Below are 20,480 nucleotides of genomic sequence, written 5' to 3'. Positions count from 1 at the left end.
TATACTGTATAATGGGCACTAGGGGGCAGCAGAGGGTGGGGGAAGGGGCGGCTATACTGTATAATGGGCACTAGGGGGCAGCAGAGGGTGGGGGAAGGGGCGGCTATACTGTATAATGGGCACTAGGGGGCAGCAGAGGGTGGGCGGGGAAGGGGCGGCTATACTGTATAATGGGCACTAGGGGGCAGCAGAGGGTGGGCGGGGAAGGGGCGGCTATACTGTATAATGGGCACTAGGGGGCAGCAGAGGGTGAGTGGGGAAGGGGCGGCTATACTGTATAATGGGCACTAGGGGGCAGCAGAGGGTGGGCAGGGAAGGGGCGGCTATACTGTATAATGGGCACTAGGGGGCAGCAGAGGGTGGACAGGGGAAGGGGCGGCTACACTGTATAATGGGCACTAGGGGGCAGCAGAGGGTGGGGGAAGGGGCGGCTATACTGTATAATGGGCACTAGGGGGCAGCAGAGGGTGGGTGGGGAAGGGGCGGCTATACTGTATAATGGGCACTAGGGGGCAGCAGAGGGTGGACAGGGGAAGGGGCGGCTATACTGTATAATGGGCACTAGGGGGCAGCAGAGGGTGGGCGGGGAAGGGGCGGCTATACTGTATAATGGGCACTAGGGGGCAGCAGAGGGTGAGTGGGGAAGGGGCGGCTATACTGTATAATGGGCACTAGGGGGCAGCAGAGGGTGGGCAGGGAAGGGGCGGCTATACTGTATAATGGGCACTAGGGGGCAGCAGAGGGTGGACAGGGGAAGGGGCGGCTACACTGTATAATGGGCACTAGGGGGCAGCAGAGGGTGGGGGAAGGGGCGGCTATACTGTATAATGGGCACTAGGGGGCAGCAGAGGGTGGGTGGGGAAGGGGCGGCTATACTGTATAATGGGCACTAGGGGGCAGCAGAGGGTGGACAGGGGAAGGGGCGGCTATACTGTATAATGGGCACTAGGGGGCAGCAGAGGGTGGATGGGGAAGGGGCGGCTATACTGTATAATGGGCACTAGGGGGCAGCAGAGGGTGGGGGTGGGGCGGCTATACTGTATAATGGGCACTAGGGGGCAGCAGAGGGTGGGGGTGGGGCGGCTATACTGTATAATGGGCACTAGGGGGCAGCAGAGGGTGGGGCGCTGATACCCCTTCGGGGGAGGGGCGCTTGTGGGCCATGTGACCGCCCCCTACTGGCCATGGGCGCCCATTGACCCTGGCGATTCGCCCAGGCGCTGTACGGCGGTGGAGGGGGGGGATTTGGGTTGGGAAGCGGAGCCAGCCCCACGTCAATGGGAGGCGCAGGGGGGGGAAGGGGGAGGCGTTAGCGGAGTGGGCTCCGAGGCTCAGCCGGGGCGCTATGGGGAGCGCAGAGGGGCGAGAGGAGAGGGGCGGGGCAGGGAAACCGGCAGGTGGGGGGTGGAGGGGCAGGAAAGCCGGGGAGCGGGGCTGTGGGAAGCAGGGAGGGGCTGGTCGTTTGGGTCAGTCCCCTCCCCACAGGGTCCCGGCTGGCCCGGCCTCCGGGCTCTCCATATCGGCTGCGTCCGGGCCCCCAAGTTTGGCCGGGTCCCAGCCCCCCGCCCCCCCCCCCCCCCCTTGGCCTGGTTTCCATTAGTGTAACGAGAGCCAGGGATCCCAGGGCTGCTCTGCTTTGTTTTATCCACGTCACTGACTCGCTGGTCATGGAAAAGGGAACCTGGAAACTTTAACCCCCCCCCCCGGCTGGGGGGCAGGGGCGGGAGTGAGGGGCAGAGCTGGGGGGCGCAGGTCTCGGGGGCCAGGGGCTGCAGGCTAGGAGTGAGGGGCACTGGCAGGGCTGGGGGGCAGGGGCTGCAGGGTGGGGAGTGAGGGGCACTAGCAGGGATGTGGGGCAGGGGCTGTGGGTTGGGAGTGAGGGGCACTAGCAGGGATGTGGGGCAGGGGCTGTGGGTTGGGAGTGAGGGGCACTAGCAGGGATGTGGGGCAGGGGCTGTGGGTTGGGAGTGAGGGGCACTAGCAGGGATGTGGGGCAGGGGCTGTGGGTTGGGAGTGAGGGGCACTGGCAGGGCTGGGGAGCCGGGGCTCGGGGGGGGGGGGGAGTTAGGGGCACCGTGGAGGGGCGGCAGAGCCAGGGCTGCTGGGCGGGAGTGAGGGGCAGGGCTGGGGGGCGCAGGGCTGGGGAGGCAGGGGCTGCAAGCTAGGAGTGTGGGGCACTGGCAGGGCTGGGGGGCGGGGGCTGCAGGCTAGGAGTGTGGGGCACTGGCAGGGCTGGGGGGCGGGGGCTGCAGGCTAGGAGTGTGGGGCACTGGCAGGGCTGGGGGGCGGGGGCTGCAGGCTAGGAGTGTGGGGCACTGGCAGGGCTGGGGGGCGGGGGCTGCAGGCTAGGAGTGTGGGGCACTGGCAGGGCTGGGGGGCGGGGGCTGCAGGCTAGGAGTGTGGGGCACTGGCAGGGCTGGGGGCGGGGGCATGGGGCACCCAGAGAGCCGGGGGGGGGGGAAGTCTCCGAGGGGAGTTTATTTCCCGGTACCGGGGTCTAGCGGGGCTGCGAGAAACCCGTTCCCGTGGCAATGGGGAATCCGGGCCGGGTCTTCCCCGCCGCCCGCGCCCAGCTCGGCCCAGACTAGCGGTCGCGACTCGGGTCCCACCCGCTTTGAACCGGGGCGCCCCTCACGGGTCAGCGCGGAAACCCGGCGCGGATTCCTGCCGAGCAGGAACGGACTGGGACGAAGGGGCCCCACATCGGGCCCGCGGGCCAGATCGGAGCTGGCGCGAAAGACCCCATTCCCTGCCCCACTGAGCCGGCCAGTCGCCCCTCCTAGGGCTGGAATGGGGCCAGCGCCCCCTAGAGGGGAAAGGCCCCATTCCCTGCCCCACTGAGCCGGCCAGTCCCCCATCCTAGGGCTAGAATGGGGCCAGCGCCCCCTAGAGGGGAAAGGCCCCATTCCCTGCCCCACTGAGCCAGCCAGTCCCCCATCCTAGGGCTGAAATGGGGCCAGCGCCCCCTAGACGGGAAAGGCCCCATTCCCTGCCCCACTGAGGCAGCCAGTCCCCCCATCCTAGGGCTGGAATAGGGCCAGCGCCCCCTGGAGGGGAAAGGCCGCATTCCCTGCCCCACTGAGCCAGCTAGCCCCCCCATCCTAAGGCTAGAATGGGGCCAGCGCCCCCTAGAGGGGAAAGGCACCATTCCCTGCCCCACTGAGCCAGCCAGTCCCCCATCCTAGGGCTAGAATGGGGCCAGCGCCCCCTAGAGGGGAAAGGCCCCATTCCCTGCCCCACTGAGCCAGCCAGTCCCCCATCCTAGGGCTGGAATGGGGCCAGCGCCCCCTAGACGGGAAAGGCCCCATTCCCTGCCCCACTGAGGCAGCCAGTCCCCCCATCCTAGGGCTGGAATAGGGCCAGCGCCCCATAGAGGGGAAAGGCCGCATTCCCTGCCCCACTGAGCCAGCTAGCCCCCCCATCCTAAGGCTAGAATGGGGCCAGCGCCCTCTAGAGGGGAAAGGCCCCATTCCCTGCCCCACTGAGCCAGCCAGACCCCCATCCTAGGGCTGGAATGGGACCAGCGCCTCCTAGAGGAGAAGGATCCCCATGTTCCGTTCCCTGCCCCCTATCCAACCAATTGCCAGCGCCCCCTACAGGGGAAAGTCCCCTCCGAGCCAGCCGGACCCTGCCCTGGGAAGGTGCCCACACCAGCCTCTGTCTCTTTAAATCCCCATCCGCGGGGAGCCCCGACCCCAACGTCTTCTATGGGGGGTGGGCGGAGCTCCGCGAGCAGGCGTCCAATCAGGGCGAGGAGGACCGTTCCATTCGCAGGAAGACGGGGGAGAAGCAGCTCTTACTCCAACCCCCCCTCCTCCGAGGTGTAATAGTTTTGTGGGCGGGTCCTTAAACATGACAGCCAGAGGGGGCGGGGCTGGGAGGGGGAATGTGGGCGGGGCTCGGGGAAAAGTTTAGGACAACTTTTTTTTTTATTTGACGTTATAATAAGAGTCGAAAAATTGAGGCGAGGGAAGGAGGGCGAGGAGGGAGGAACATCTGCCCCCGCCGGTGGAATAAGGGGGTGAAGGTTTATTGGGGTGCCCCCCAGGACTTCCCCCATTCCTCACTTTATTGGGGGACCCCCCCCACCCAGACATGGGGGCGGCCAGCTGCGAAGACGAGGACCTGGAATTTAAGCTGATTTTTGGAGAGGAGGAGAAAGACCCCGCGGGCATGGGGGTGTCTCTGGAAGGTGAGGGATGGGGGGCAGGGGAGTTTTTGGGGGGCTACTCTTAAAGGGCCAGCGTGGGCTGGGAGGGAGCCTTAAAGGGCCAGTGGGAGTTTTGCTGTTCCCTGGGTGGAGGAGGATGGAAAGTTTTCTCCTATTAAGGATGAGGGGGAGTGGGGGGGGGGCTCTGTTTCCATCTCCCCCCCCCCCACACACACACACCCGTCTGGTTTCTCATGTTATGGGATGCTCAGCTCCTGGGGACGGATGCTCGGAGCAGGCCAAGGGGCATGGGATGACGGCTTGCGGCGCCTGAGTACCCCCCTCCAGCTATAGGGCACTGCTGTGGGGAAGCTCGCAGCCCCCGATCCCACCCACCCCCTCCAGCTAAGGCACTGCCCAGGGAAGCCCGCAGCCTCAGAGACCTGTCCCCTCCATCTAGGGCACTGCTGTGGCAAAGCTCACAGCTCCAAAACCCACTCTCCAGCTAGGGCACTGCTGTGGGGAAGCTCGCAGCCCCAGATCCCACCCACCTCCCTCCAGCGAGGGCACTGCTGTGGGGAAGCTCGCAGCTTTAGATGCCCTCCCCCCCGCCCTCCACCACAGTTCCCTCCAGGTAGGCCACTGCTCAGGGAAGTACGTGGCCTCAGAGCCCCATCCTCTTCAGCTGGGGGCACTGCTGTGGGGAAGTTTGCAGCTCCAGAGCTCCCTCTCCAGCTAGGGCACTGCCGTGGGGAAGCTCACAACCCCGACACAGCCCTGACACAGGGGTGGGAAGAGAATTCCCCCCCAGTAACAGGCCCCGTTCTCTCTCAGCCCCTCCCCCTGGACTGGGGGAGCAGGGTGGTCTGCCTGTGTGTCCCCCCCATCCATGCCTCCGTCTGGCACACCACGTTAACTAGAGCCCTCAGACTCGTACGGCCCCCCCTCCCACGCCCCATTCCTGGCCCAGTGCCCCGCGTTCCCATGGCAATGCCGGGCCTGCCAGCAAAGGCGAATGTGCCTTTAATTGGGTTCATGTGTCTGCCCCCCCCAACCAGGCTGCCCCCCTCCACAGGCTGGGGGCGAGTCGCAGGCCCTAGGCCTGGGGCCCAGGTTATGAGATGTTCAAACCCTCATCCCCTTCCTGAGGGAGGCGGGGGGGGGGGGGGGAGCTGCAGCTCCCCTGATCCCAGCCCCTCCCAGCAGGGGGCGCCGTGGAGCACTGGCTGTGGGGGAGCTCCTGGCTTCTCCAGCCCCAGCAGGGGGCGCTGTGGGTCACTGGCTGTGGGGGAGCTCCTGGCTTCTCCAGCCCCAGCAGGGGGCGCTGTGGGTCACTGGCTGTGGGGGAGCTCCTGGCTTCTCCAGCCCCAGCAGGGGGCGCCAGGGGGCACTGGCTGTGGGGGAGCTCCTGGCTTCTCCAGCCCCAGCAGGGGGCGCTGTGGGGCACTGGCTGGGGGGAGCTCCCGGCTTCTCCAGCCCCAGCAGGGGGCGCTGTGGGGCACTGGCTGGGGGGAGCTCCTGGCTTCTCCAGCCCCAGCAGGGGGCGCTGTGGGGCACTGGCTGGGGGGAGCTCCTGGCTTCTCCAGCCCCAGCAGGGGGCGCTGTGGGGCACTGGCTGGGGGGAGCTCCTGGCTTCTCCAGCCCCAGCAGGGGGCGCCAGGGGGCACTGGCTGGGGGGAGCTCCCAGCTTCTGCAGCCCCAGCAGGGGGCGCTGTGGGGCACTGGCTGTGGGGGAGCTCCCGGCTTCTCCAGCCCAGCAGGGGGCGCCGGGGGCACTGGCTGGGGGGAGCTCCCAGCTTCTCCAGCCCCAGCAGGGGGCGCTGTGGGGTACTGGCTGTGGGGGAGCTCCTGGCTTCTCCAGCTCCAGCAGGGGGCGCCAGGGGGCACTGGCTGTGGGGGAACTCCTGGCTTCTCCTGTCCCACCAAGGGGGCACTGTGGGGGCACGGGCTGTGGGGCCTGGGGTGTGGGGGGGGGCACTCCTGGGCAGCCCAGTCTCAGGGCTCTTGGGGTTTTAGTTTTGTGGGGCACACGGCTCGGGGGAAGGGGTCCGTCATCCGGCACCAGGACGCCCCCCTCCCCCTCGGTCCCAGCCGAGGAGAGAGGCAGGGCCCTTAAATGAGAAGCAGGTGTGCTTCGGGGCTGGAAGCCGGGCCGAGATCACATTGTGTCTCTCCAAATATTTGCATTTTCGTGGGAAGGCGGCTTTCCTGCCGGTGGTTTGCAGCACAGACATTTCTACCCGCAAGATTCCTGGCCCTCGCGCCCGGGCCCCACGGAAATGCCATGGCTGCAGGGCAGGACAGGAACCTGGCACCCTCCGGGGAGCGGGGCAGCCTCAGGTGCTAGGGTGGAAGGGGACAGCCACTCGAAGGCTTTTGTGATGTGAGAAATTATGATCTTGTTGCCCCTAACACCAGTGGTAGTTGGAGATGATAACCTACTACTGCGGTGTGTGTGAAAGGGAGAGAGAACAAACAACCTACTACTGCTGGTGGGTGGGTAACCTAATACGGCTGGTAGGAAAGGTTAGAAAGAACAGCCTACTACTGTTATGTATCTGTGTGAGAGAGAACAACCTACTGCTGCTGCGTGTATGAGAAAGAGAGAAAACAACCTACTGCTGCTGCGTGTGTGAGAGAGAGACAGATAATAACCTACTGCTGCTGCATGTGTGAGAAAGAGAGAAAACAACCTACTGCTGCTGCGTGTGTGAGAGAGAGACAGATAATAACCTACTGCTGCTGCATGTGTGAGAAAGAGAGAAAACAACCTACTACTGCTGCGTGTGTGAGAAAGAGAGAAAACAACCCACTGCTGCTGTGTGTGTGAGAGAAAACAACCCACTGCTGCTGTGTGTGTGAGAGAAAACAACCTACTGCTGCTGCGTGTGTGGGAAAGAGAGAAAACAACCCACTGCTGCTGCGTGTGTGAGAGAAAACAACCTACTACTGCTGCGTGTGTGGGAAAGAGAGAAAACAACCCACTGCTGCTGCGTGTGTGAGAGAAAACAACCTACTGCTGCTGCGTGTGTGGGAAAGAGAGAGAAAACAGCCTACTGCTGCTGCGTGTGTGAGAGAGAGAAAACAGCCTACTGCTGCTGCGTGTGTGAGAGAGAGAAAACAACCTACTGCTGCTGCGTGTGTGTGAGAGAGAGAAAACAACCTACTGCTGCTGCGTGTGTGAGAGAGAGAGAAAACAACCTACTGCTGCTGCATGTGTGAGAGAAAACAGCCTACTGCTGCTGCGTGTGTGGGAAAGATAGAAAACAACCTACCGCTGCTGGTGTATGTTAGAGCGAGACTACTTTAGATGGAGGTGTGCATGCATTATAACATAATACAGCTGGTGGGTGGGGTTAGAGATAACAACCTACTACTGCTGTGTGTGTGAGAGAGAGACCCAGAGAGACAGAAAGCAACCTGCTATGGATGGTGTGCGGGTTGTGATTGCATATGGCTGATGGGGTTAGAGATAACAACCTACTCCTCTTGTGTGTCTCAGAGAGAGAACAACCTACTACTGCTAGGGTGTGTTAGAGGTGATGACAATGGTATGGACATATATAATAACCTAACACAGCTGGTGGGTGGGGGTCAGGGATCACAAGTATGTATGTGTGTGTGTGTGAGAGAGAGAGAGAGAGAGAGAACAACCTACTACTGCTGCGTGTGAGTGAGAGACACAGAGACAGAAAACAACCTGCTATGGATGGTGTGTGGGTTGTGATCACCGCATACAGCTGGTAAGATTAGAGATAACAACCTACTACTGCTCTGTGTGTGTGTGTGTGCGCGCGCGCACGTGCGTGCAAGAGAACAACCTACTACTGCTGCGTGTGAGTGAGAGACACAGAGACAGAAAACAACCTGCTATGGATGGTGTGCAGGTTGTGATCACCGCATACGGCTGGTAGGATCAGAGATAACAACCTACTACTGCTGTGTGTGTGTGTGTGTGTGTGTGTGTGTGTGTGTGCGTGCGAGTGAGAGAACAACCTACTACTGCTGTGTGTGTGTGTGTGTGTGAGTGAGAGAACAACCTACTACTGCTGCGTGTGAGTGAGAGACCCAGAGTGTGGGTTTGTGGGGGGGGGTCTCTGCGACCCCCTCCATCTCTGCCCCTCTCTCCCTCCCCAGACCTGGACTCCGAAGACCTCCCTGCGTGCTGTCCCTTGGACCTTGGAGACCCTCCGGCCTACGCCTGCCCCCTTGGCATCCCCTGCCCGCCTCGCCTGGGCGGCGGCCCCCGGGCCGGCATGCACTCCCCCCCGCCCCGCCCGGCGCGGGACGACACCTTCGAGAGCCAGCCGGCGCGCTGGGTGCGCCTGGGGGCTGAGGCCCGCGTCCTGGAGTGCCCCAGCATCCAGATCACCACCATCTCGCCGGGGGCCGAGTGGGACTGCTCCCCCCGCGACTACCTGGCCCTGGACGCCTACGGCGGCTACCGGGAGGCCCCGGCGGCTTCCGGCTTCTTCACCCCCAGCCCGGCCAGCAGCGGCAGCGCCTCGCCCTGGAGTTTTTTCTCGGACGACGAGGCGGCGGGCGGCGGCGGCGACGACGTGGAGCGGGAGCTGAACGAGGCGGCCGCCCGCTTCGCCCTCAGCTCGCCCTGCGGCTCGCCCAAGCCCTGGGCCGGGCTGGAGGAGCCCTGGGGGCTGTACCCCGGCGGGCGGGGGGCCGAGGACGGCTGGGTGGCCCTGGCGCCCCGCCCGGCCTCGCCCTGCGGCAAGCGGCGCTACTCCAGCTCGGAGACCCACTCCTCGGCCTCGCCCTGCCTCTCCCGCCGGGGCAGCCTGGGCGAGGAGGGGGGCGGGGAGGGGGCGGAGGGGCCGGGCGGGGAGGGGGCGCCCTACGAGGCCGCCGGCCCGCGGCCCCCGCCCGAGAGCATCCCGCAGAAGGCCCGCAGGACCTCCAGCGAGCAGACGGTGGCGCTGACGCGCAAGGAGGAGGGGGGCTGCAACGGGGACGACGGGGGGTTCGGGGCGGCCCGCAAGGAAGGGATGGACTATCTGGCCGTGCCCTCCCCGCTGGGCTGGACCAAGGCCCGGAGCGGGGGACACAGCCCCGTCTTCAGGTACCGGCTGCTAACGGACCCCCCCGGATAGCAACCGGCGCCCCCTAGAGGGGACAGGCTCCACCCCCTCCCCGACAGCCAATCCCAGCCCTGGAGCTAGATTGCAGCTAGAGGAGACAGACCCATGCCCCACCCCCTCCCAGACAGCGCCCCCTAGAGGAGACAGACCCATGCCCCACCCCCTCCCAGACAGCGCCCCCTAGAGGAGACAGGCCCATGCCCCCACCCCCTCCCAGACAGCGCCCCCTAGAGGAGACAGGCCCATGCCTCACCCCCTCCCAGACAGCGCCCCCTAGAGGAGACAGGCCCATGCCCCCACCCCCTCCCAGACAGCGCCCCCTAGAGGAGACAGACCCATGCCCCCACCCCCTCCCAGCCCCCACCCCCTCCCAGACAGCGCCCCCTAGAGGAGACAGACCCATGCCCCCACCCCCTCCCAGACAGCGCCCCCTAGAGGAGACAGACCCATGCCTCACCCCCTCCCAGACAGCGCCCCCTAGAGGAGACAGACCCATGCTCCACCCCCTCCCAGACAGCGCCCCCTAGAGGAGACAGGCCCATGCCTCACCCCCTCCCAGACAGCGCCCCCTAGAGGAGACAGGCCCATGCCCTACCCCCTCCCAGACAGGGCCCCCTAGAGGGGACAGACCCATGCCCCATCCCCTCCCAGACAGCGCCCCCTAGAGGAGACAGGCCCATACCCCACCTCCTCCCAGACTGCACCCCCTAGAGGAGACAGGCCCATGCTCCACCCCCTCCCAGACAGCGCCCCCTAGAGGAGACAGGCCCATGCCCCACCCCCTCCCAGACAACACCCCCTAGAAGAGACAAGCCCCATTGCTTGTCCCCCAGAGCCAGCCAGCCCCTGCCCTAGAGGAGACAGGCCCCCTGCCCCTGTCCCCACCCCTCTGCCAGCCTGTCCCAGGTTGCCAGCTGCTGCCCAGGCTGCATCTGGCATGGGCTGGGCTCTGTACTAACAAGCTGTCAAGCTGGCCCCACGGCGGCCGGGCCGGAGCCGCCTGTTACAGATCCCAGACCCTGGCTTGGCACGCAGGGTGGCGGCTGCCGTAAACACGGCTCCCGGCGCCACCGCGCCTTCCCTCTTAAGGCAAACCCCCGGCGCCGGGGCCGAACGGGGAGCCCCCCGCGGCACGGCGCCCCCTGGCGCTGCAGTGGGGTAAGCATGGGGGGGGCCCTGCCGCGGAGCCCCCAGACCCCTGCTCAACACCCCTGTCCCACAGCGCCCTCAAGTGCTGCATGGGGGCCTGATGTCTGGGGAGAGCGCCCCCTGCTGGACCCCTGCCCCGCAGCACCCCCTAGTGCTGCACAGGGGCCTGACAGCCAGGGGAGAGCGCCCCCTGCTGGACCCCTGCCCCGCAGCACCCCCTAGTGCTGCACAGGGGCCTGACAGCCAGGGGAGAGCGCCCCCTGCTGGACCCCTGCCCCGCAGCACCCCCTAGTGCTGCACAGGGGCCTGACAGCCACGGGAGAGCGCCCCCAGCTGGACTCCTGCCCCGCAGCACCCCCTAGTGCTGCACAGGGGCCTGAGAGCCAGGGCAGAGCGCCCCCAGCTGGACTCCTGCCCCGCAGCGCCCCCTAGTGCTGCACAGGGGCCTGACAGCCACGGGAGAGCGCCCCCAGCTGGACTCCTGCCCCGCAGCACCCCCTAGTGCTGCACAGGGGCCTGACAGCCACGGGAGAGCGCCCCCAGCTGGACCCCTGCCCCGCAGCACCCCCTAGTGCTGCACAGGGGCCTGACAGCCAGAGGAGAGCGCCCCCTGCAGGACCCCTGCCCTACAGCACCCCCATGTGCTGTACTGGGGCCTGACAGCCAGGGGAAGAGCCCCCTGCTGGACCTCTGCCCCACAGCGCCCCCTAGTGCTGCACAGGGGCTTGAGAGCCAGGGGACAGCGCCTCCTGCTGGACCCCTGCCCCACAGCGCCCCCTAGTGCTGCACAGGGGCCTGAGAGCCAGGGGAGAGCACCCCCTGCGGGACCCCTGCCCCACAGCGCCCCCTAGTGCTGCACAGGGGCGAGCGCCCCCTGCTGGACCCCTGCCCCGCAGCGCCCCCTAGTGCTGCACAGGGGCCTGAGAGCCAGGGGAGAGCGCCCCCTGCTGGACCCCCTGCCCTGCAGCACCCCCTAGTGATGCACAGGGGTGTGACAGCCAGGAGACTGCACCCCCTGCTGGACCCCTGCCCCGCAGCACCCCCTAGTGCTGCACAGTGGCCTGACAGCCAGGGGAGAGCGCCCCCTGCTGGACCCCTGCCCCACAGCGCCCCCTAGTGCGCCCCCTACTGGCAGCAGCCCTTACTGAGCCCCTCAACATCCCCCCAGAGCACAGCGCCCCCTAGTGGTCAGAGCACCCTGCAGGACTGTGCTCTCCTTCTCTGCCCTAGGTCGTCCGCCCTGCCCCCCCTGGACTGGCCCCTGCCCAGCCAGTACGAGCAATACGAGCTGCGGATCGAAGTCCAGCCCCGGACCCACCACCGGGCCCATTACGAGACCGAGGGCAGCCGGGGGGCCGTGAAGGCTGCCCCGGGGGGCCACCCCGTGGTGAAGGTACCTGTACTGCCCTCGAGGCACCCCTGGATCCCCCCATGAGCCCCCCTTCTGGGGCCCCTGGTAGGCCTGGGCTGGGGATGGTGGGGGGGCCTGGATCCCCCCCAGATGCGCCTGCACATTTCTCTTGCAGGCAGATGGGGGGGCTACAGAGCAGGAGGGGGGCCCAGAGATGGGCAGCTGGGGGCAGCCGGACGTCTCCTTCGCCGCGGCTCTGGGCCTTTTTCCGGCGCTCACTGGGCTGGGTCTGTGTGTGATGGGGAGAGGGTTCCAGCCCCCTCCCGTTGCCCAGTGCCCAGCCCCCGGAGCAGGGGGGCAGGGACGGCAGGCGGGTGGCCTTTCCCACGCTCCGGACCAGGCCGGGCTGCACATGCGTGGGAAGTTTGTGTGTGTGTGGGGGGGGGGGTGCGCACAGACACCGCAGGGGCTTAGCCCTTCCAGCAGGGGGCAGCTGAGCCGTCCCCTCCTCCCCCCCTACAGTACAGGACCCCCCCCCCCCACTGACTCCCCCCTCGCCTGGAGCACAAGAGAGCAGGGTTGATTTGGGAGGCTGTGAAAAAGAAACAGAGAAAGGGGGTCAGGCCACATGGACGGGCTCTGTGTAGTTGTGGGGAGGGGGGTGTGAGGGGAGGGGGGTTGTGGGGGCTTCTGGGGCTGGAGGGGAAGAGGAAGGAGGGGGAAGAGAGAGGCTGGAGGGGGAGGGGGGCATGTGTGGTAGGTGCCCCCTCCCATTATCCCTGTTCCCAACCCCAGTGAGCACCTCCCATTTCAGGTGGGGGGGGGGGATTCGGCCCGTGATCTCCTTTCCCCCTTCCCGGAACGTTCCATTTCACCCAAGGCCGGAGAGAGGGAAGGAATCTCCCCTCCCCCCCCCACTGCCTTGTGCCTGTTCCAGCCTAAATCTAGTCCAGCTGTGGGTCCCGCCCACTGATTGCAAACAGCTGGGCCTGCCCTGGGGGGAGACCACCAAACCGCTGGCGCCGCCCCCCCCCAGGCCGGGCTGAGGGCCAGTCTCCGGGGGAAGGGAGGGCTGAGGCACGCGAAGGGGCGTGGAGAGAACCCGAGCGCCTTTGAGGGAGGGAAACTGAGTCACGGGAGGAGGGAGCGTTTGCCAGGGATGGAGTCCAGCTGGGAAAGCCAAATCCACAGCCGTCTCCCTCGGAAGTCGATCCAGGCCAGGTTTCCCTGCCCGTCCCCTTCCTGGGAGGGAACTCTGGGAGGGGAGGGGGTTCCTTGCCCCCTCTCTCTTCCCCATTGGAGGATCCAGTCCAGGATTTCCAGCTCTCCCCCCATTCCTGCCCTTGGGAAATCCCAGCTGGGGGATGGAGGGCCGAGCGGATCCGGGTGCTGTTTCCTGACCGGTCTCCCCTTCGCCTCCTAGCTCCTGGGCTACGACGAGAAGCCGCTGACCCTGCAGATGTTCATTGGCACGGCCGACGAGCGCAACCTGCGGCCCCACGCCTTCTACCAGGTGCACCGCATCACCGGCAAGATGGTGGCCACCGCTAGCTACGAGACCATCGTCAGCAGCACCAAGGTGCTGGAGATGTCGCTGCTGCCCGAGAACAACATGGCTGCCAAGTGAGTTCCCCGGGTTGCGCCCACGCCTGGATCCAAACCCGTCCAGAGTCCATTCCCAGGGCTGCAGGGATCCACTTCCAGGTTTTCTCCCACTCCTGGATAAAATTCACCCAGAGCCCATTCCAGGGGGAGAAGGGATCTGCCTCCGAGTTTTCTTCCCATCCCGGGACAGCGCCACCCACAGCCCATTCCCAGGGCTGCAGGGATCCGCTTCCAGGTTTTGTCCTACTCCTGAATCAAATCCACTCAGAGTCTATTCCCAGGGCTGCCAGAATCCACATCCGGGTTTTCTTCCCATCCCAGGACAGCACCACAGAGAGTCCATTCCCAGGGCTGCAGGAATCCGCATCCGGGTTTTCTTCCCATCCCGGGACAGCACCACCCAGAGCCCATTCCCAGGGCTGCAGGGATCCACATTCAGGTTTTCTCCTACTCCTGAATCAAATCCACCCAGAGTCCATTCCCAGGGCTGCCAGAATCCACGTCCAGGTTTTCTTCCCACCCTGGGATAGCGCCACCCAGAGCCCATTCCCAGGGCTGCATGGATCCACTTCCAGGTTTTCTCCTACTCCTGAATCAAATCCACCCAGAGTCCATTCCCAGAGCTGCAGGGATCCATGTACGGGTTTTCTCCCACTCCTGGATCATATTCACCCAGAGTCCAATCCCAGGGCTGCCGGAATCCATATCCGGGTTTTCTTCCCATCCCATGGCAGTGCCACCCAGAGTCCATTCCCAGGGCTGCAGGGATCTGCTTCCAGGTTTTCTCCCACTCCTGGATCAAGTTCACCCAGAGTGCATTCCAGGGGGAGCAGGGATCTGCATCCGAGTTTTCTTCCCAGAAAGAACAGCACCACCCAGAGTCTGTTCCCAGGGTTGCAGGAATCCACATCCGGGTTTTCTTCCCATCCTGGATAGCGCCACCCAGAGTCCATTCCCAGGACTGCAGGGATCCACTTCTGGGTTTATCCCACTCCTAGATCAAATCCTCCTAGAGTCCATTCCAGGGGGAGCAGGGATCCGCATCCTGTTTTTTTCCCATCCTGGGACAGCGCCACCCAGAGTCCATTCCCAGGGCTGCAAGAATCTGCGTCCAGGTTTTCTTCCCACCCCAGGGAACCCCCCCTCCCCCCAAGAGTCCATTCCCAACACTGCAGGCTTCCGCATCCGGGTTTTCTTCCCAACCCAGGGCAGCGCCACCCAGAGCCCGTTCCCAGGGCTGCAGGGATCCGGTTCCAGACTCCATCTGGAATCCACACCAGTTCCCCCTTCCTACAACCAGGAATCCATTCCAGGGCCACAGGGGATCCGGTTCCGGGTCTTCTCCCCATTCCTGGGGCGGTGACATCCCAAAGTCCAATCCAGGGGACACAGAGATCCAGACCCAGGTCCTCTCACCATCCAGAGAGTGGGAGGTGCCTCCTGGGATCCATTCCAGGGTACAAAGTAGTCCCGTTCCAGATCTTCCTATCTGCATAAGGGCTGCACATCAGGGGAATCCACTCCAGGGTTTCTCCCCCCACCCAAGGGAGGCTGCCCCCAGAGCCCATTCCAGTGAGCCTAGAGATCCACTTCCAGGTCTTTCCCGTCTCCCATCCTGGGGGTCAGAGGGTGAAGTGGAGGAAACTGGCTCCGGGTTTTCCCCATCTTCTTTCGAAGCTGCACCCCAGAGTCCAATCCTGGGAGCTCCAGGATCCGGCTCCAGGTTGTCTCCCTCTTCTTTAGAAGCCGCACGCCCAGAGTCCACTCCTGGGAGCTCAAAAATCCAGCTCCGGGTTGTCTCCCTGTTCTTTAGAAGCTGCACCCCAGAGTCCACTCCTGGGAGCTCCAGGATCCAGCTCCGGGTTGTCTCCCTCTTCTTTAGAAGCTGCACCCCAGAATCCAATCCTGGGAGCTCTAGGATCCAGCTCCGGGTTTTCTCCCCCTTCCTTAGGAGCCGCACCCCAGAGTCCAATCCTGGGAGCTCAAGCACAGGGCTCCAGGTTTTCTCCCTCTTCTTTAGGAGCTGCCCAGGCCCCAATCCAGGGCACTCCCAGATCCCAATCCAGGTTTTTCTCCTCCCGCCTGCCGGAGTCCAACCCAGACAACACAGGGAGCCGGCTCCGGGTTTTGCCGGCCTAGGCTGGGGGGGATGAGGGGGTCCCAAGGGTATCAAGTGCCCCCCACTTTGCAGGGCCCCCCTAACTCTTTGTGTCCCCCCCTCCAGCATTGACTGTGCGGGGATCCTCAAGCTGCGGAACTCGGACATCGAGCTGCGGAAGGGCGAGACCGACATCGGGCGCAAGAACACCCGGGTCCGGCTGGTCTTTCGGGTCCACGTGCCCCAGGGCAACGGGAAGGTGGTGTCCATCCAGGCCGCCTCGGTGCCCATCGAGTGCTGTGAGTGCCGGTCGCCGGGGGGGGCGGGGCGGGGGGGGGGTCTGCCCGTGGGGCCGGGCGCTCACGGATCTCCCCCCCCCCCAGCCCAGCGCTCGGCCCAGGAGCTGCCGCAGGTGGAGAGGACCAGCCTGAGCGCGGGGGCGGGGCGGGGGGGCGAGGAGATGGTGCTGTCCGGGGCCAACTTCCTGCCCGACTCCAAGGTGGTCTTCATCGAGCGGGGGCCCGGTAAGTGTGCGCCCCTCCCCTGCCATCTTGTCCCCCCCCCCCAGTGGGACCCACAGTCCCTCCCCCTGCCCCTGCTGGGACCCTCTGTGCCCCCCGCCCCCACTGTCTCCTTCCCAGCCCCTGGGACCCTCAATCCGTCCCCCTGCCCCTACTGGGACCCTCTGTGCCCCCCGCCCCTGCCGTCTCCTCCCCCCCCCCCCCCTGGGACCCGCATTCCCTCCCCCCGCCCCTGCTGGGACCCTCTGTGCACCCCTCCCCCGCCATCTCGTCCCCCCCCCCCAGTGGGACCCACAGTCCCTCCCCCTGCCCCTGCGGGGACCCTCTGTGCTCCCCGCCCCCACTGTCTCCTTTCCAGCCCCTGGGACCCTCAATCCCTCCCCCTGCTCCCACTGGGACCCTCTGTGAGCCCCTCTGCTGCCGTCTCCTCCCCACCCCCTGGGGCCCTCTGTGCCCCCCGCCCCTGCCGTCTCCTCCCTGCACTCTGGGACCCATGGTCCTTCCTCCCACCCCTGCTGTGCCCCACCCCCACCATCTCCTCCCCACCCCCTGGGACCCTCTGTGCCCCCCACCCCCACTGGGACCCTCTGAGCCCCCCTTCATCCCCACTGTGCTATCCTTGCCCCAGCCCTCCCTCCCTGCTTTGCCCCTCCCTTCCCCTTTGCTCCACCCCTCAGTGGCCTCTCAGCCAATGGCCTCTCTCCTATCAGATGGGAAGCTCCAATGGGAAGAGGAGGCCTGTATCAACCGGCTCAAGAGCAATGAGGTGAGAAAATCCCGGAGTGGATTGAGCCCCGGGGAGCAGGAGGGGAATGGGGGAAATCCCGGAATGGATTGAGCCCCGGGAAGCAGGAGGGGAATGGGGGAAATCCCGGCGTGGATTGAGCCCCGGGAAGCAGGAGGGGAATGGGGGAAATCCCGGAATGGATTGAGCCCCGGGAAGCAGGAGGGGAATGGGGGAAGTCCCGGAGTGGATTGAGCCTGGGGGAGCAGGAGGGGAATGGGGGAATCCTGGAGTGGATTGAGCCTGGGGGAGCAGGAGGGGAATGGGGGAATCCCGGAGTGGATTGAGCCCCGGGAAGCAGGAGGGGAATGGGGGAAATCCCGGAGTGGATTGAGCCCCGGGGAGCAGGAGGGAAATGGGGGAAATCCCGGAGTGGATTGAGCCCCGGGAAGCAGGAGGGAAATGGGGGAAATCCCGGAGTGGATTGAGCCCCGGGGAGCAGGAGGGAAATGGGGGAATCCCGGAGTGGATTGAGCCCCGGGAAGCAGGAGGGGAATGGGGGAATCCCGGAGTGGATTGAGCCCCGGGAAGCAGGAGGGGAATGGGGGAATCCCGGAGTGGATTGAGCCCCGGGAAGCAGGAGGGGAATGGGGGAATCCCGGAGTGGATTGAGGCCGGGGGAGCAGGAGGGAAATGGGGGAATCCCGGAGTGGATTGAGCCCCGGGAAGCAGGAGCGGAATGGGGGAATCCCGGAGTGGATTGAGCCCCGGGGAGCAGGAGGGGAATGGGGGAATCCCGGAGTGGATTGAGGCCGGGGGAGCAGGAGGGGAATGGGGGAATCCCGGAGTGGATTGAGCCTGGGGGAGCATGAGGGGAATGGGGGAAATCCTGGAGTGGATTGAGGCCGGGGGAGCAGGAGGGGAATGGGGGAATCCCGGAGTGGATTGAGCCTGGGGGAGCATGAGGGGAATGGGGGAATCCTGGAGTGGATTGAGGCCGGGGGAGCAGGAGGGGAATAGGGAAATCCCGGAGTGGACTGAGCCCCGGGAAGCAGGAGGGGAATGGGGGAAATCCCAGAGTGGATTGAGGCCGGGGGAGCAGGAGGGGAATGGGGGAATCCCGGAGTGGATTGAGCCTGGGGGAGCAGGAGGGCAATAGGGAAATCCCGGAGTGGATTGAGCCTGGGGGAGCAGGAGGGGAATGGGGGAAATCCCGGAGTGGATTGAGCCTGGGGGAGCAGGAGGGCAATAGGGAAATCCCGGAGTGGATTGAGGCTGGGGGAGCAGGAGGGGAATAGGGAAATCCCGGAGTGGATTGAGCCTGGGGGAGCAGGAGGGGAATGGGGGAATCCCAGAGTGGATTGAGCCTGGGGGAGCAGGAGGGGAATAGGGAAATCCCGGAGTGGATTGAGTTTGGGGGAGCATGTTGGGGACAGGGAACATCCCAGAACCAATCGGCCGGGGGGGGGGGGGGGGTGAGGGAAATGCTAGAGTGGATTAATGGTGGGGACACCTGCAGTGGATTGATTGTGGGGGAGCAGGGGGTGGAAACCTGGCCAATCCCGGAGTGGATCCAGCATGGGGGAGCAGTGGGTACCATGGAAATCCTGGCATGGCTGGAGCGTGGGAGATGAGGGAAATCCCGGAGTGGATCGACCATGGGGGAGCGGGAGCGGGGTGAGGTAAATCCTGGACTGGATCCACCTTAGATCTGGATTCCTGGGAAAGATTTCCAATTCCAGCTCCCCCCAGGATGGGGGCATTTTGCTCCCCGTCTCACCCAAATCCTGCCCCCTCCAGACCACGCTGACCCTGACGGTCCCGGAATACAGCAACCCACAAGTGGCCCGGCCGGTCCAGGTCTATTTCTACGTCTCCAACGGGCGGCGGAAACGGAGCCCGACGCAGGCCTTTAAGTACCTGCCCGGTGAGCAGGGGACGAGGGGGGGGCTGTGGGGGTGGGTGGGGTTTGGGGGCGTTCCCTCTCTCCCAAGTTCTGACTCTCTCCCACATCTCCCCACAGTGATCTTCAAGGAGGAGCCGCCCCCAGACTCCCCCCTTCGCAGCTTCCCCTCCAGCCCCCCCTACCCCGCTGAGGGCCCCGGGACCATGGAGGTTTCTCCCAGTGGCCCCCACTTCCCCGGCTACCCCGATGGGCCCCCCTACAGGGCGGGCTACTGTCCTTCCCCCACGGCCTTTGGGAGCCCCTCCCTGTACCCCGAGGGACCCCCGCTGCTCCCTTTGACGGCCCCCTACCCCCACTGCCTGGCCCCCGAGCCCCCCCTCTGCTACTCCCCCACGGAGCAGTATGGGGGGGCAGGGCTGACGGTGCCCCCCCACTTCCAAACGCTGGGCTACCGGCCCCCCCACTTCCAGGCCCCCGCCCAGCTCAGCCCCCCATCAGAGGGAGCCAGAGCCCGTCGCTGGGGGGATCCGGAGGCCAGGGAGGCCGAGGAGGTGGAGAAACCACGGGGCAGTGGATACCGGGCGGCTTTTCGGGACAGCCTGCCGGTGCAGGGCATCACGCTGGAGGAAGGTAACGGGGATTCCCCCTCTAGGGGGCAGGGAATGGGGCAGGGGGCCTGTCCCTTCTCGGGGACGCTGGTGAGACCGGCCCCAGGGGGGACAGGCCGGCTCAGGGGGGCAGGGAACAGGGCAGGGGGGCCTGTCCCTTCTAGGGGACGCTGGTGAGACCGGCCCCAGGGGGGACAGGCTGGCTCAGGGGGGCAGGGAACAGTGCAGGGGGCCTGTCCCTTCTTGGGGGCGCTGGTGAGACCGGCCCCAGGGGGGACAGGCCAGCTCCAGGGGGCAGGGAACAGGGCAGGGGGCCTGTCCCTTCTAGGGGGCACTGGTGTGACCGGCCCCAGGGGGACAGCCTGGCTCAGGGCTCCCCTCACTCGGTGTTTCCCTCTTTTCTCCCAGTGACCGAGATCATCGGGCGGGACCTCAGTGATTTCCCGGAGCCGCTCTGCGAGGGCCAGGGCAGCTGAGACCCCAGGGCCCTCCCGGGTCCGGCCGTCTCCCGCCTGGCCGTCCGTCTGTCCCAGCTCCCCGCCAGGCATGCCTGTCCGTCTGTCCATGGCCCCTAGCTCTCTTTCTGTCCATCCGTGTGCCCTAGCTTTCTGTCCAGCTGTCCCAGTTCCCCACCAGGCACAGCTCTGTCCGTCCGTGCTAGCTCTCTGTCTGTCCATCCCCACGGCCTAGTTCTCTGTCCGTCTGTCCCAGCTCCCCGCCAGGCACGGTTCTGTCCATCTATCCATGCCCCCAGCTGTTTGTCTGTCTGCCCATGCCCCCTAGCTCGCCGTCCATCCACCCTCGCTCTCTGTCCGTCCATCCGTGTGTCCTCTCCGTCCGTCCTGTTGGCCTGCTCGAGCTGTCTGTCTGTCCTGCCAAGCGCTCTGTCCCTCTGCCCTAGGTCTCTGGCTGTCTGCAAGACGGATCTGCCTGTCCAAGCTCCCCGTCCATCGCCCTTCCTGCATCACGGATGGATGATCCCAAAGGGCCCCTCCATGTTGTCTTCCCCCCCCCCGGGCACCCCAACCTCCCGGGCATCACAGCTCCTTCTGTGAGCGGGGTCTCGGGGAGGGGGGTGATCATGTCACCCCTGTTCCCCTATTCTCTCTGCCCCCTCCGCAGCATCTCCCCAGGGGCACAAACACCCAACGGGGGGGGGAAAAAAATTCCTATTCCCTCCCCAAGACTCTGCCCCACCCACTCAGCAAGTGGGGGCAGGGGTCCCAAACATTCAGCGCGCCCCCTGAGCTAAAGTGGGGGAGGAGGCAGCACCCC

At 65.4% G+C, this 20,480-nt stretch overlaps 1 protein-coding gene across 1 annotated transcript; it reads left to right on the top strand.

Annotated features, from left to right (window-relative positions):
- Positions 1–3,927: 3,927 nt before the first annotated feature.
- Positions 3,928–20,362, top strand: NFATC4 (nuclear factor of activated T cells 4). The gene is made up of 10 exons (XM_075912303.2): positions 3,928–4,192; positions 8,288–9,224; positions 11,623–11,785; positions 13,167–13,366; positions 15,573–15,745; positions 15,830–15,970; positions 16,678–16,733; positions 18,492–18,618; positions 18,715–19,227; positions 19,614–20,362. Exons 1-10 carry the CDS (start codon positions 4,096–4,098, stop codon positions 19,679–19,681), a joined length of 2,475 nt encoding a protein of 824 aa, XP_075768418.2. The 5' UTR covers positions 3,928–4,095; the 3' UTR covers positions 19,682–20,362.
- Positions 20,363–20,480: the final 118 nt, after the last annotated feature.

This window comes from Pelodiscus sinensis, chromosome 30, assembly GCF_052426305.1.
Source record: "Pelodiscus sinensis isolate ZL-2025 chromosome 30, ASM5242630v1, whole genome shotgun sequence".
NCBI lineage: Eukaryota > Metazoa > Chordata > Testudines > Trionychidae > Pelodiscus > Pelodiscus sinensis.
The sequence above is the reverse complement of the archived record's forward strand: the minus strand, read 5'-3'. Positions and strand labels throughout refer to the sequence as shown.

Coding starts and splice junctions, on each gene's coding strand:
- NFATC4 (XM_075912303.2), top strand. CDS start 4,096: ATGGGGGCGGCCAGCTGCGAAGACGAGGACCTGGAATTTAAGCTGATT. Junction 4,193..8,287: donor CATGGGGGTGTCTCTGGAAG/GTGAGGGATGGG, acceptor CTCCCTCCCCAG/ACCTGGACTCCGAAGACCTC. Junction 15,971..16,677: donor CTTCATCGAGCGGGGGCCCG/GTAAGTGTGCGC, acceptor CTCTCCTATCAG/ATGGGAAGCTCCAATGGGAA.